We start from the raw sequence: 16,065 nt of genomic DNA, 5'->3' as shown, positions 1-16,065 counted from the left end.
TAGCTGAACTCGTCTATTGACTTTTCTTTCCCCCATATGTACAGGTGCTGTACTGATATTTTTGCCTGGTCTAGCAGAAATTAAGATGCTTTATGAACAGCTACAGTCTAATGCCCTTTTCAGTAATAGACACAGTAAGCGGTAAGTCAAGAGTGTCCCAAAACCAACAGTGTGTTGAAGTTAAATCAAGGGTAAAGAAACTGATTTTAAAAAAAAAGTTACCTTCTACTCAAACTCTGGTATCTGTCTCCAGTTACAAGTGCAGATCACTTACTGTTTGAGACAGCTGGTGATGGAGAAGGCTTAGATGCCATTCTCTCCATTTCTCTTCCACCTGGAACAGGTCATTTATAAGTTAGCACAGTGGCTCAACCATCATGCACTTAGCACATTTGCCATGTAAGTTCTCGTCACGTTTCCTCAAACCGTGGAAGGGAAAGTTGGAGTTTTGGTAACCAAGATAAGTAATAACTTGAGAATTTTGGGAGGCAGTCAGATACCATGGTAATGGGTGTTGTATAACAGCCTAGATAGTCTTTATGTGCTATCTGCAGTGGGTCTTCACGCACTAGCTACGGCGAGCCAATGGAAGGCTGAAAAACGTAGAGTCTAACTCTTATCTCTTACCCTGTTTTGCGCTTCAAAAACATCTGCATTTTTAGTGCTGTAAAGTATTGGATATTTCTAAGGTAAAACATTCTACATTTTGTGGGAATGGGCAGGAAGAAAATCAAGAAAGGGAAAAATAAGCTTATACTTGGAGGGAAGCTGTCCCACGCATATTTAGATCACAATCTGAAGGCTGCATTTAAACAAGAAGGAATTCTCCTGGTTAGGTTGAGTGACCTTAGCCTGATGTGTTGTGGTGACCACATTTCTCAGCAGAATAGAGTAACACCCACAGAATGGCTGGTGTAAATCTGGTGGCAGCCCTGGTTGTACATATTGTTTTAATTTCAATCTTTCAAAATGCACCTAGCTAAGCCCTTGGCCAGTGATAGCGAATCATAGGACATGTCACCTTAGGCAAGCAGACCCTATGACTACCAGGCTCCTTAAGCCTTCTGGTGAGTAAATAGGGGAGGAGCTTATGGGGATAGAAAGACAGCAGAACCTTACAAGGCAGAAATCTTGGCAGAATCCCTGACTGGCTTTGGGGGAAGAAGGTGGGCTCCCGCTTAGTTGCTCAGAAGAGCTCTGCTCTCAGGGACCCTTCAGCAGAGACTGCAACCCAGCTCTGAAACCCTGTCTTCTCCTCCACCCTCCCTCCCTCAGCCCCCCCGCCCCCCGAGAATATTTTAAAGGCCAGTGACCTGTGCAAGGCGGGGTACTCAGCCCTATCACAGCGCCACTTAAGGGACCGGATCTGTTCAGTCTAAGGGCTGATGGGACTGTGGAGAGAATCAAGAAAACCAAGGTCGCTGTTAGACTCTTAAGGGGTGGGTCCCGTTTTCTTTGCTCCTTAGAGCTCCACGCTCACTTCTCTGTCAGCAGCCAAATTCAGTTACTGGATATTTGCAAGTCAACTCTGTGGGCTGCATTCTGTCGGGTGATTGTATCCACCAGAAGAGCTGATGGTGAGATGTAGCAAGGAACATGTCCATCCCATAATCCATGGCCCCTGGAGTCCCAATCTGAAGTTGTAGCTGAGCAGGGGACAGCGGGTATGGGCTACACGTCGGCTCCGTTCTGAGAATGGGAATGTACAACCTACAATACTCTGGGCTAAAGCTTGTGTGAATGGACAGATGTTGGGAGGAAGAAAGGTTGGCAAAGATAAGCATGCGCTCATCTTTCTCTTCTAGCTGTGTTGTTTATCCACTCCATTCCTCGCTGTCCAGTGAAGACCAGCAGTCTGTGTTCCTGAAGCCCCCTGTAGGAGTTACCAAGATCATCATATCTACGAACATTGCAGAAACGTCCATCACCATTGACGATGTGGTCTTTGTGATTGATTCTGGGAAAATGAAAGAGAAAAGGTATTGGGATTATTGTGGCGGAACTGTGATCTCGGAGAATGATGTGTTCTGCATGGTATCTGTTTAAAAAAACTGTCCAACGCATCAGAGTGTGAATTCACATCTGTTAAAGAGCTGGAGAAAATCTGAAAGGGCCTCGTTGTGCAGCTTACTGTGTGCACAAAGCTCCCATTGACTCCATGGGAGTTCCATGCATGGCCTTGTTACAGACGTGCATCCATAGTGTTGGTAGTTATGGCCTTCCAAAAGTTGGCAGTACCTCTCTGCTTGAGCTTCGGTGTCAGTGCTCTTCGCCTGCTTGAAGTGAAACTCCCATCCTCATCCATTTTAACTTGTTTCCTTTTGTAGATACGACCCCAGCAAAGGAATGGAAAGTCTGGAAGACACATTTGTGTCCAAAGCCAATGCATTGCAAAGGAAAGGGCGGGCAGGGCGCGTAGCTTCCGGAGTCTGCTTTCATCTTTTCAGTAACCATCACTACACTCATCAGCTTGTAAAGCAGCAGTTGCCCGAAATCCAAAGAGTGCCTTTGGAACAGCTGTGTCTCAGGTAAACCATTATCAACGTAATCAGTCTTAAAGGGCCGGCTCTCAGAAGCACCTCTCTCTCCAGGCTGGAGCAGCAGAGTTGTCACACTCCTACCAAGCTCCTGACATCATGAGTGCCAGCAAACCCCCCTCTCGTCACTTTTGTTTTGTTGACTGGTGGTTGATTGCTCTCATCTCTCACTTATTGCCACTCTACCTCTGCTTCAGGACCTTGGTCTTCCCACCGACCATGTTACTGCCTACCCTCTCCCTCAAACACACCCTCCACTCACTATTTCCTTGGCTGGTCCCACCCCTATAAACAAGGGCAGTGCTAAGAAGATGATATTCCTCTGAGCACTTTGCTGGTATATTGCATTCCTTTCCTGCAGCTCCATGTTTGTTGTCTTTTTAAATTACAAATTATTTTGGAGATAGAGGGACTACTGCGTCGTCTTACGTGTTTGCTTGCAGCCTGGTTCAATTCCAATTAGGCACTGCTGCAATATAAATATTAAAGAGGGAGGCCTTTGACGTTCAGTCTCATTCCATACGTTCCTTTACAAATGGAGACTTCTAGCATTCAAAACAATGCCCGTAATTTAGGATTAGAAGGTACTTTTGCAAAGCCAAAGCCCAGTGATGTAAATGGCAGTCTTTGCATTGACTTGAATGGGTTCTGAATCAAGTCTGTGGGATCAAAACTCTTCCCTAGTCGTTCCGGGCCGCTTCCCAAGTTGAGTTATGCCTTATTGGCTCTTGACCGGGAGGAATGGCAGCTCGTTAGCTTTATGGTTCGAGGGGCCTGTACAAAGATGGGTCTTGCACCATGTTGTGACAGTCACTGGATCTGAGCGTGTTCTGATCTGCAGTAGTAGCAGATTCCCTAGTCGTTAGTTAGCTCACGGCCCCTGCAGCTGCAGTGGCAAAGGGTGGGGAAGAGGCCACCTGGGGTAGTTTAGCCAGTTCCTGTTAAGGGCTTTAAAGATAAGGATCAGCATCTTGAAGTGGATCAGGAAGTCAGCAGGGAGCCGGTGTAAACCATGGAGGACTGGTTGGCTGTGCTCCCATTGGCATGGCCTATCTAGAAAGCAGGCCGTGGGGAGGGCACTTGGAAAAAGTTTGCGGCTTTGTCCTATGTCAGCAGACTGAGTTGTCGTCTTTTTCCTTAAGAATTAAGATTTTGGATATGTTTTCTGCGCATGGCCTTCAATCTGTGTTATCCCGCCTGATTGAGCCGCCAAGAATTGAATCTCTGCGTGCATCGAAACTCCGGCTGCAGGACTTGGGCGCTTTAACTCCAGATGAAAAGCTCACCCCCTTGGGGTATCACTTGGCCTCCTTGCCTGTCGATGTGCGAATTGGAAAACTAATGTTGTTTGGCACCATTTTCCGTTGTCTGGATCCTGCACTAACTATAGCAGCAAGTCTGGCCTTTAAGTCCCCTTTTGTAAGTATGCCACTCTAATAAACGACAACTGTGTGTCAAAATCTGAAAATAATGTGTTGTAGTCATAAGTGACTATTGCAGTATACTGCAACAGGATTCATCTGACATTTCTGACCAGATCCACTTACTGCACAGAGCATCTTTGTGTTAGTATAAAATGTTTTTGTGTCTGAACTGGAAATATTCATATCATAAGTACATGCAGAGACAGAAGTATCAAGAACAGTTTGATCCCTAATAAAAAAAACACAATATTTTACTGGAGGGTGGAATTCTTTTGAGCAGAATAACTAATTATTGTTTTCAAATAATGTAAGTAGAGGCCAAAATAACACCAAGAGAACCACAGTCCTGTTTAAGTATGAAATTGATCAAAGATCGAAGTGATTATAAATATTAACTAGTACATAAAGCTTCAATTTTTAGTTCTTGCTGAGTCCAGAAACACAATCTATAAATGTGTGTGCAAGGGATCGTCCTTGTGAGATTATAGGTATATGCTTTACATCTCCTACGCCCACCTGTGTTTGGAAGCAGTGGTGTTAGTGTTCATGATGGTTATGAAGCTGACAGTTCTGAGCTCTGAATATAATGTTGATTCCTGATCTCAGGCTGTGTGTGTGCACGTCAGCTTAGCTTGTAAAATCAGCTGCTGTTCTGTATGTCCAGTGGCTGTAGTTTTTAGATGTCTGTCTAAAGCAATATACAACCTCATATCAAAGATCACGACTGAGCATTCCATCTCAGTATATGGTTTTGCCAGCTATAGTTAATGGTACAAACAGTCTGTATTGTGGACAATACGATCATGAAATTGCCTCTGCAAATCTCTCACGGTTGGAGTTGTGTAAGACTGGAATGTATTAGAGTGATATAACTGTTTGGTGCCCGTACGTCAACTGCAGATCTGTTTTGTTGAATTGTGGTTCTAAAATGCCCCATCCCATAGCCACCTATCATCTAGGGAAAGAGAATAGCTTTCGGACTTTCTCTTCCCTCCTCTTTCCTTCTCCATTGCACAGTTCTCATTTTAGCTTTAACTGTGTGAAATTGTTGGGGGTTTTAAAGCTGTGGTTTTGATCGGTTTCAGCCTTGTGCAGGTCCAGAGCAGGCCTTGGGCTTGTGCAGGTCCAGAGCAGGGCTCTGCTTTTAATTCTTTCTTTCCTAGGCCACCAATTGACATATGTAGTGCCTGGTGCCGGGGCATTCCCCTCTCAAGTGTTACGGCTGTGAGTCAGCATTCATTCCCAGTCAGAAGTGGGGAGATGGTAGGCTCAGGGTTTTCTGTAGTGTAGACAAGGCCTTTCTGATGCTTCCTAATCTCCTCCAGTGAGGTCTGCAGAGGCAGTTCTCTAAAAGAAAAAGGAAGGTTGTTCCCCAGTATATTGCTTCTGCAGATGCAGCCTGATCCTCCCTCCTCCTGTTTCTTGACGGTTACGTTATTGAGAGTAGGGGAAACAGAGTTGCTTAGGACTGTTCTGGAAGTGAAGCTTTTTATAATATCAAATCTGTGGTCAGTATGCATTCCTCCCCTAACGAATATGTGGCTTTGGAACGGTCCTGGGGCCAATGAATCATAGCATGCAACTCCGACAGCAGGAGTCTGCATAGGCAATATACCCAGAGAACTTCAGTTACTGCTTAGTAAACTTTTTTTTCATGGATATGAGGACTGCAACGGATCAGTAGCTTACTGGTCGTGTAAGAAAGACAACATGCATCACCGATGATAAAGCACCTGCTTTGAGCAACGACGGGAGAAGCAGAGATGAAATGTGTCAATCTATTTATTTAGGTGTCTCCATGGGATAAAAGGGAGGAAGCAAACAAAAAAAAGCTGGAATTTGCAATAGGAAACAGTGATTACCTGGCTCTTCTCCAGGCTTATAAGGTGAGCTAAAAATCAGTGACCCAGATCAAAAGTGTGTACATGTTCTGAAATCCAAGGCATCATTCATAAAGTTTGGTTTTTCCATTATTTAGGGATGGCGCTTGAGTACCAAAGAGAGTTCTCGTGCAAGCTACAGCTATTGCAGGGAAAACTTCTTATCAGGAAGAGTTCTTCAAGTAAGTCAGTTTTGATTCGGTATTTTTCAGGATTATTTTAAAAAAGACAGTAATCTCCATCATCTTGTCAATCACGTCCCTCTTTATTTCACCTCCTCTCCCTGCCCCATCCTTCAGATCTTCTTCCAAGTTTAGCCGAGAGCTGGGAAGTATTACTGACTGTAACTTCAGCCAACTGTCTGAGCCTGTAATCCTAGTGTAACCAGATATGTTTAACTTCAAAATCAACCCGAGGCTCAGACCAATGTAGAAATATTTCAGCTCAGAAGGAATTGGCTTGAGAAAGTTCTGAACAATGGCAAAAGCTGGGTTTGGGAACCTGTCAACCTTAACTGCAAGCTCCTCCTACTCTGTTTGATTGGATAACATCTTCAAATGGGTACCATTTCCTGGAGTTTTCACATATCCGCTGGTTGTCTTGCTGCAAGCAACCAAAGTGATGAAAGGTGATTGCGAGAGATGCCAAAGGATAATCCTTGCGACTCGTGTTTAAACTGGGGAATTTGGTGTGAATTAACCTCATGTGCATGTGGCACTTCTCAGTGCATTCTGTTGACTTGTAGGAAATGGCGAGCCTAAAAAGGCAATTCACAGAACTGCTGTCGGACATTGGATTTGTGAAGGAGGGGTTAAGAGCCAGGGACATGGAGAAGAGGTGGTCTCAAGGAGATGGTGTTTTGGATGCTACAGGGGAAGAGGTAACTGGAGCATTAGTGCTTTAAACTGCCGCTTTAATCTCTAATCGGCCTTTTTAGCAAACGTTTGGTGTGGTGTGCTTGCTGGAGCAGGCTTGTCTCACTAGCCAATGTAATTAGTGATTGCCCTTTTCTTCTTTGTCAATCTACCATCCCTGCTCCCTTCTACTTTGGAGACTTGTATTATAACTTAAGTCTGGGGTCAGAGACTGAGGGAGTTAGCTGCTGGAGGCTTTTATACTCTTGGTTCTACAGCAACAAATCTGAGCTGCATGCACGCTGCCTAATGAATAGCCATGCTGCAATGGCCCTGTGGCAGGACATGCAATTCCCACAGTGTGAATCTGCACAGGCAATGCGACTGGAGGTGAGTCGCTTTTCTGCACTCTCCTAGTGCAGCTTTCCAGTAGGTTTTCAGTATCGCCATAATGAGAGCTGTAATCACAATGGGACAGAGGTGTAGATGACTGTTGCGAGGTCCATGTTGGAAAGGATGGCTGCGCACTCCTGGCCAGCTTTGTAGGGTGGAAGGCACTATGAATGAATCCAGGGAGAATAATAGATCCAAGGAAACCCAATGTCTGGTATGCACCATCTGATTTTTTTTTTTTAACCTCTAGTTAATTATCAATTGACGTAATTAAGACACTGGAGTAGTTAAGGCTTGTCCACACTGTACAGTTCACTCGAGTGACTGGCACACTGGTGTGACCACTCAAATGGGCCTGGCCCGAGTGAGAGGTGAGAGCAGTCACACTTGAGTTGCTGGATCCACACTGGTGATTCACTCAGTCAGGTGAGGTGCTAGGCCTTCTGGGGGCACTTCCCAGGGTTCTTAGCAGCTCATGGTTCATATCCATGCTCTAATCAAAGCTGACTTGTGAATTCTTTCACAGCGTATTGTGGTATAACTTGTTTGTTCTTTCTGGGCACATGTGCAGATGTGATCTTAGCCTGCCAAGTCAGTAAAGTGACCCACTTCCAGGTTGACGTATAGTAGATTGCTGTCTATGGCCTACATTCCAAATAGTGTGAAGGCATGGATCCAATCTGGAGCGATGACCTATTCAAGATATGTTCATATACCTCACTCATGGCCATATTATCTGTGCACTGATACCAAATGTTGCAATTAATGCAACTCTCATTTTGGAAACAGGAGATAGATACTGGATATTAGGTGTGGTTGAGGGCATTTCAGCCCTATGAAAGCAGGAACGTGCTTTGCCAAGGAGATCACGCAGGCAATATGGAGCAGTAGAGACAGCTGATGTAGGTTTTAATAGCTGTGAAATCTCCTTATGCCGACTGGCAGGTCTGGAGCCGGGACACCAAGCGTAGAATGGTGAGACTACATCATCATGCAGACCTGGGATGGTTTGTGATTTACCTTAGGGATCAAGTACTTAGTAGCATAAATGTTTGAGGAGTGTCCAGATTAGCTCTGACAAACATATTCACTATTGCAAATTAATTGGCAATTAGTTTAATTAAAGGTTAAAAAAAGTGTAGTTAAAACATAACCTTAGAGTGCAGAATCCATTAACTGCTCCAAATAAGAAGTTACATAGTTGGCTCAAAAGAAGGATACCAACAGTGTCAGTAATTTAGTTTTAATATGAAGTCATGTTCTATAGTGAATCAAGAAATCCCTGGTTTTCATTGAAGGGTCACTGGTATAAGGCATGTAGGTAGTAACCTGGAATTGTAGTACTTATTGTATGTATGTATTTCACAGGCAAACTCTAATGCAGAGAACATCAAGTTGATATCAGCAATATTATGTGCTGCTCTGTATCCCAATGTTGTCCAGGTAAGAGGTTGCTATCTTCTTTTGCGTCCTGCTCCCTTTTGAGTGGCAGATCTGTACTGAATGCTTTGATTCTGCAAAAAGAACAGAAGTACTTGTGGCACGTTAGAGACTAACGAATTTATTTGTGCATAAACTTGTGTGGGCTAAAACCCACTTTATCGGAATGGAAAATACATGCAGTGGAAAATACAGTAGGAAGATATATATACACAGAGAACATGAAAAAATGGGTGTTGCCATACCAACTGTAATGAGTGATCAATTAAGGTGGGCTAGCCTGCGTTGGAGACAGACTGCCTCCTGTCCAAGGGTACGATACCTCCACTGAGCATGCTGCCCCTATTGCTTTAAGCAACTGAACTCCAGTTTACAAACTCATGTTGCCGGCTATTGGTGTTATTCCAACAGACTTCTATTTTAGTGTGATCTTAAGATGCCAGGCACATGCATCAGTAGCCACCATAGGCCACAGTCTGAACTTGAGCAGAAGGAAGTAAATTCTGGGATGAAAGCTGGAACATTATAAAGCCGATCCCCAAACTGTATTGAGTAGTTTTGCAGAGTGCTGACAGTACTCTGGTAATGGGGTCTAGATACTTCCAAAGTCACCCTGGGCTGAGACCAAGCAAAAATGTCTCCTAAAAAGAATTTGTTTGAGAGTTATGAGCAACTGAAAATATTGGGTTAGATCAGGGATGGCAACCTATGGCACGCGTGCCCATTTTTAATGGCCTACTCTTCTCCACCTTCTGCCCCCACACCTCTTCCCGCAGTGTGCTGGGTTCCTGCCCTTCCTCTGCCTCTCCGTCCTGCCCTCCCTGCTGGCCGATCAGCTGATGGCCCTTGCGAGGGAGGAGGTTGGGAGGAAGCAGAGTCAGCGTGCTCGCTGCTCCCGGCGGAGGCAGAGAAGATGTAGGGACAGGGCCTTGAGGAATGGGGATGGTGGAATAGGGACATATCCCCTCCAGCCCTCTGCCCTAAGCCGTCCTCCCCCGCCACAGCCCTCTGCCCTGAGCCCTGCAGCCCTGCACAACCCCCAGGCCTGTGTCCTGAGCCCTGCACACCTCCCAGGCCCCTGCCCTGAGCCCTGTACCCCCCGAATACATACCCAGCCCTCTGCTTGACTCCTTCACACATCCCCCACTACCCCTGCCCTGACTCTGGCACCCCCACACATACCCAGCCCCCCCCACCTCCTGCCCTGACACCTGCACCCCCTCACATGCCCCCAGCCCCCTGCCCTGACTCTTCCACCCCACCACATACCCAGCCCCCCCACCTCCTGCCCTGACACCTGCACCCCCTCACATGCCCCCAGCCCCCTGCCCTGACTCTTGCACCCCCTCACATACCCAGCCCCCCCACCTCCTGCCCTGACACCTGCACCCTCTCACATGCCCCCAGCCCCCTGCCCTGACTCTTGCACCCCACCACATACCCAGCCCCCCCACCTCCTGCCCTGACACCTGCACCCCACCACATACCCAGCCCCACACCCCATGCACCCCCCACATCCCCACCCCCACCCTGAGCACCAGACGGGAGCTCTTGCACCCCCCCGGCCCCTCCCCACACATCCCGACCTGCACCCCTCGCACTAAATGGGAGCTGCCTAAGTACGTGCCCCACACCCAAACCTCCTGTCCCAACCTTGAGCCCCCTCCCTCATTCTAGCTCCTAGCCAGACCCTTCACCCCCAGCCTTGTGCTCAGTGCACTCCCACCCTCAGCTCAGTGCAGAGAGAGGAAGAGAATGGGCCAGAACCCGGGAGAAGATAGGTACCCACTGTATGTGGGCAGGGCAGGGCAGGGACCCCAGACCGGCAGCCGGGATCCCAGCTGGCAGGAGCCAGCGGATGGAACCCCTGAGCGGCAGTGGGCTGAGCCGCTCAACCCACTGCCAGTGTGGGGTCCTGGCCACCGGCCCCACACAGCCTGCTGCCGGTCTGGGTTTCTGGCTGCTGGACCCTTGCCAGCTGGGGTCCTGGACGCAGGCCCCACTCAGCCCACTGCCAGTCTGGGTTTCTGGCTGCCAGACCCTTGTCAGCTGGGGTCCTGGCCGCAGGCCCCGCTCAGCCCGCTGCCAGCCTAGGTGAACAGAACCCCAGACCAGCAGCGGGCTGAGCGGGCCAGCAGCGTAAGATCAACATTTTAATGTAATTTTAAATGAAGCTTTTTAAACATTTTTAAAACTTTGTTTATTTTACAATACAACAATATTTTAGTTATATAATATGTAGACTTACAGAGAGAGACCTTCTAAAAACGTTAAAATGTATTACCGGCACGTGAAACCTTAAATTAGAGTGAATAAATGAAGACTCGGCACAGCACTTCTGAAAGGTTGCCAATCCCTGGGTTAGATGTAAGCTGAAATGCAACACAGTAGCCTTTCTTAATAGCTACCGTAATACTTCATGTTGGTGTTGCCACAGTAATAGACCTCGGGTAAGACTGTTTCCTTGGGGCAGGAGATGTGAGAGAGATTTATTTTGTTACTATTTATTATCTTCACATTTAGGTGAAAACCCCTGAGGGGAAATACCAGTATACCAGTGCAGGAGCAGTTAAATTGCAACCAAAGGCAGAGGAGTTGAAGTTCGTTACAAAAAATGACGGTTACGTTCACATTCATCCTTCCTCGGTGAATTATCAAGTAAGGATTTTTTTCCAACTCAATAAAATACATTGTCTACATTTAAAAAAAAAGACAGTACTTCAACTAAAAGCTGCTTGGATTATGAACTAGAGCACTGACCAGACTTAAAAATACAGCAGCGGCATGATTGAAATCCTCTCAGCGATGGGTTTTAAATAATGGCACAGATCACGGGTAGGAACCTCTATTACAGTAGATGTCAGAAACTCAGATTATGAAGTTAAGTTTGCAGGGTCAAGCAACTTCATGGCCCAGATTTTCACAATTGCAAGAACACATGTTCATGCAGAGTTACCCTAATTGTAGGGGATTGTGCCTGTAGGTACCACCACAATTGTCCATGCAATCTCAGGAACTGTGCATGAAATGGCAACTGTTTATGCATGTAGTGTCTTTACACGGGCAAATTGACTGAACATGTGGGTGCATATTTCTACCATTGAAATACTTTATTTGTAAATCATTCACTGTTGAAATGCACAGTATCACTTCTTCATATGAGATCAAATGCAATCATTTTCTTTGAAGGTGATGATATCCCATTAATAAAGATCACATGAGGGAAACCTACTATTGAACGTGTGTTCTTTTTATTAAAGTGGTACATGGTAACGCTGTTCTCCTTTTCAAGGATACAAATTAAAAACCCATATTACATTGTTAAATATAATAGCCTGTTTGAGTATTGTAAAACTTAAGTGTTTATAAATCTATCCTGGTGAATCAGGCTGAGTTTAAACTAACATAAGAATGAACTACTTACACCTCAAACATGCCTTGCTGTCCTGCCTGGGTGTGGGAAACTCAAGGCACTGTCGGTAATTGGCTGATTTCCTATAGGCCTTGTGGCTGAGGTGGGTCCTGAGGAGAGATTGGAAAGACAAGAGGGTAGTGTCCTAGAGGATTAGTTCAGGGAGGCCATACTGCGAGCAGGGGCAGTGTGGAAGAGGCGTAGACATTTGTGTGAGATTCTGATGAAGGGCAGAAGACAGCGTGCACAGGAGACAAGGCGGAGGAGACAGGATTGTGTTATATGTGACATTATGAGCTCTGCAATGACACGTTTTAGAAATACAAAGAAATCAATGCCATGTGGTCCCTGCGAGCAGCTGCAGCAAAACCCTTTTGCACTCGTGGGAAGGGCGGCTGTGCGGAGGAAGCAGGCACTGACTCCCAGGCAGATTCTGACGAGCAATCCCCCCGCCTCGGAGAAGACCAGCTCCTCCCCATCCTTGCTGTCAGTCTGTGGTGCTCAGAAGGGACACAGGTATCACAGAGATGAATAGAGGCACCTGTCTTGGTAAAATGAGACCTGAGGGGAGAACAAGCAGAGCCACTGGGCTTTCCCAACACCCAGGATGGATAAAAATCAATGATGGTTTTGAAAAAATAAATTCAGATTTTTTTATTTAAATTGGATTTTTTTATCTTGTTGAAATTATAAGTTTTTCTTTTTTAAATGCATCTATTTTAAAATCTGAATTTAAAACAAAATCTGTTAAAGCCTAAACTTATCCCTTAGAACATTGAAATAACAAAATACGCCTCTACCCCGATATAACATGACCCGATATAACGCGAATTTGGGTATAATACAGTAAAACAGTGCTCCAGGGGGGTGGGCTGCGCAATCCAGCAGATCAAAGCACGTTCGATATAACGCGGTTTCACCTATAACGCGGTAAGAGGTTTTGGCTCCAAAGGACAGCGTTCTAGCGGGGCAGAGGTGTAAATATACCAACTCCATGAGCTTCTATCACAAACGCTGAGTTAGAGGCTGCTTTTCTGTATAAAGAAAATCAGGGAAAACATCTAACGTTTGAGGCCAAGCTTTATCAATATGGCACAGTAAGTCAGCCCAAGTAACTTAGGAGACTGGATCTTTTTCAAGAGACTTAAGCGAGTAAGAGCTGACATGCTTTGGTTTAGGCATATTTGAAAATGTTCCCAGGCTGATATGAAATAATCAGTTTAATTCAATAACTGCAATTAATCCCTCGGTTTAATCAATCCTGTAGTTTTAAGTGTGAAATATGTTTTGATAAGAGATGTTTGTGTGTCTAAAACATTGAAGGTTGTTTTTTATAATAAAAATAAATTGTATGTGCTGTTTTATATGCACAGGGCAGCGAGCAAGCCCGTAATCTGCAGGGGAATGGGAATCAGATTGATTCCGTACCTGACTGAAAATGTGTGCTCAGTGACACTAATGTAGTCACCATTCTTACTCGTAACTGACTGCAACCCTCTGGCGTTGAATGTTCCAGACCAGGCACTTTGACAGCCCCTACTTGGTGTACCACGAGAAGATCAAAACGAGCCGTGTGTTCATCCGGGACTGCAGCATGGTGTCGGTGTACCCGCTGGTCTTATTTGGAGGAGGGCAGGTCCACGTTCAGCTGCAACGGGGGGAGTTTGTCATTTCGCTTGATGACGGATGGATTCGTTTCGCAGCAGCCTCCCACCAGGTAATGAAACCCACAAGCAAGATTGTGAGTGCTTCAAACCTTGCTCTGCTTCTGCAACACACAGAACATGCAGATGTCGAGTACAGGGGAGAAGTTATTTCATGATATTTGGGGTGATGTTTCCCTGTTTGCTTCAGGTGGCAGAGCTGGTGAAAGAACTGCGCTGTGAACTAGACCAGTTACTCCAGGATAAGATCAAGAATCCCAGCATGGATTTATGCACGTGCCCACGAGGATCTCGTATCATTAGTATGATTGTAAAGCTTGTGACCACCCAGTAAGCTGAGAAGCACTTTTATAAAGACCCACTGCTAATTGCTGCTCGGAAATGGATTCTGATACCGCAATGTTTTTGTATTGTCAGTGTATGGCGCTGATCCTGGTAGAAGTAAATTGGTAAATGCCATTTTAGCTTTCGGAAAATAGTCAAAGAAATAAACCTAAGCAAAATGGCTTCTGCCAAAAATGAAAGGGTCACAGAACAAACTAGGGAATGGGAAGCTGGCAATTCTCATGAGAGTAATAGAAAACTCCAAATCAGAGAAGAAACGCATAGAATTTGTTGTTTTTTTTAAATGAATCCTGTTAAGTGCTGGGAGTATGTTTTATGTAGGCTCATTTTTGTCAGTGTTGTATTTTTTCCAGTATAGCACTTTCAACTGACTTTTGTTAGGAAGATCAAGGAATCACGTGCCATGCAGCTTGCCCTTGGCCACATCATTACCTGGGCAGGGAGAGAGAGAGAGAGCGCGAGCGCGTTACCTGGTCAAGCTACCCAGAACTTTTCTAAATTCAGTATAAACCACTTGGCCAAGAATTGCACCTTCACGAGCTGTTTAGTCTGAGATCTGCACTTATCAGTCAGTTTAGGATACAGCAGATGTTAAATGAGCTCAGTTTAAGGATTAGTCTGTGAGTTGGTCATTAAACTAGTGGATCATCTTTGAAACTAAGTGCGTTGGTCTCTCATCAATGTGCAAAAGCTGGTCTGTCCCGGGTTCTTCATTGAGCTGAATGTTGGGGCTTATTTGAACCTGGCTCTGACCAGTCTCATTATGATTTCATATCCTGCCCGGGAGTAGTGGGGTTGCACCACGAGTCTTATAAGGCAGTGGGACCCCAACTTCTCCTGTCATGCCCCCACTCACCATACCAGTAATGAATCTGTCCGTGCCCTCTCGCCCATTACTGCACAGCCGAGGCTTTCTCAGTTGAGGATGGGGGACGAGCTGGGGCTAGAGGCAGAGCTGACCTGGTGGCAAAGAGGGAATGAGGACGGAGCCAGACTGGGGCTGGAACAGGGGGCGGGGCTGTGGCTGGGGGCGGAGTGGGGCTGGAGAGGTGTTCCCTCCCCACCCCCCATGGGGGCTGGCCTGAGCCCTGCCACGCACCCCCCTGAACATTCCCCTGCACCCCCGTAGTGGGTCGTACCCCACAGTTTGGGGGCCACACTTCTAGGGTGTCTCTGCTCAGGGAGCTGGGACTTGCACATACATGGCTACGTCCAAAGCCCGCTGAAGTCAGAGGAGCTTTTCCATTTTCCATTTGCTTCAGTGGACTTTGGACCAAGCCACAATTCCCTATCCAGCCAGAAGAGAGACGAGACCTTTACATCTCAAACTGAGTTCAGTAAATGATGGTTATGCTAGAGACTGTTTTCTGCTCTCATCCCTGCTGGCTCTTCCTCCTGAACAGCTGCTTGGCAAAGGACAAAGCTGCTCAAATACATTTACACCCTTCTCTTCCCAGAAGGGCTGGAGTGTTTCCTCCATGAGTTTCACTGACATTGATCCACCTCTGGATGGTAATCAACGTGAATGTGAAACTCTGCTACATAACAGGAAATCACCCTGCTTGTGCGCACTGGAGACCAGCTGAAAAGAAGTCACATGCTTCAAAGTTGTAGAAGCTTTCTAGCCAAACCCTCGTGGGCAGAGGCAACCTGGAGCACTCGGGACTGATCATGAAATCTGGAGCCCCCCCACCCCCTCCCGCAGTGCTGACTTTCAATCAAAGAAAGATGTTTCTAGCAATGGCCGTTCAGTGCCCCGTTGGAAATACCTTCCTAGCGGTTGCCATCCGTTCCTTTGTCAATAGGAAGCCATGTAATAAATCTCATTTGGCATCATCAATAGAGAGAATGAATCCCCCCTTCACGTCTGGAACTGGTCCTTTTGCAAGAGGGGCGAGGAAGATGGTTGAGCAGGATGGGGAGGTTGGCACTGCCACTTTGGTTCGTGTTCTGTGGTTAAATGGGACTTCATGTGTCAGGCTGCTCTTCAGGTGCATTGAAAAGTTACAGAACATCCAATCAGGATTGGAGTCAACAGAGCTGCGGACCAGTGCCCTGGTGGAGTTATTGCCCGGGGGTGGAAGACGTGTGGCTGCTCAAAGCTGCTCAGGGTGGC

The 16,065-nt window shown here is 46.3% G+C and overlaps 1 protein-coding gene across 5 annotated transcripts in view; it reads left to right on the top strand.

Annotated features, from left to right (window-relative positions):
- The window catches only part of DHX57 (DExH-box helicase 57), a 32,691-nt gene extending 18,454 nt beyond the window's left edge, over window positions 1-14,237 (top strand). For 4 of the 5 annotated variants that reach the window (XM_050951554.1, XM_050951555.1, XM_050951557.1 and 1 more), the window contains 11 exons: window positions 45-141; window positions 1,806-1,979; window positions 2,328-2,528; window positions 3,680-3,956; window positions 5,752-5,847; window positions 5,940-6,023; window positions 6,587-6,721; window positions 8,457-8,531; window positions 11,052-11,186; window positions 13,457-13,657; window positions 13,795-14,237. In XM_050951554.1, the coding sequence (XP_050807511.1) occupies window positions 45-141; window positions 1,806-1,979; window positions 2,328-2,528; window positions 3,680-3,956; window positions 5,752-5,847; window positions 5,940-6,023; window positions 6,587-6,721; window positions 8,457-8,531; window positions 11,052-11,186; window positions 13,457-13,657; window positions 13,795-13,938 (1,619 nt within the window). In that variant the 3' untranslated portion in view covers window positions 13,939-14,237. Of the gene's footprint in view, window positions 1-44; window positions 142-1,805; window positions 1,980-2,327; window positions 2,529-3,679; window positions 3,957-5,751; window positions 5,848-5,939; window positions 6,024-6,586; window positions 6,722-8,456; window positions 8,532-9,304; window positions 9,755-11,051; window positions 11,187-13,456; window positions 13,658-13,794 lie in introns of those variants that run through there. The other variant, XM_050951558.1, reaches the window with a different exon arrangement.
- Window positions 14,238-16,065: the final 1,828 nt, after the last annotated feature.

This window comes from Gopherus flavomarginatus, chromosome 4 (assembly GCF_025201925.1).
Source record: "Gopherus flavomarginatus isolate rGopFla2 chromosome 4, rGopFla2.mat.asm, whole genome shotgun sequence".
Taxonomy (NCBI): Eukaryota; Metazoa; Chordata; order Testudines; family Testudinidae; genus Gopherus; species Gopherus flavomarginatus.
The sequence above is the reverse complement of the archived record's forward strand: the minus strand, read 5'-3'. Positions and strand labels throughout refer to the sequence as shown.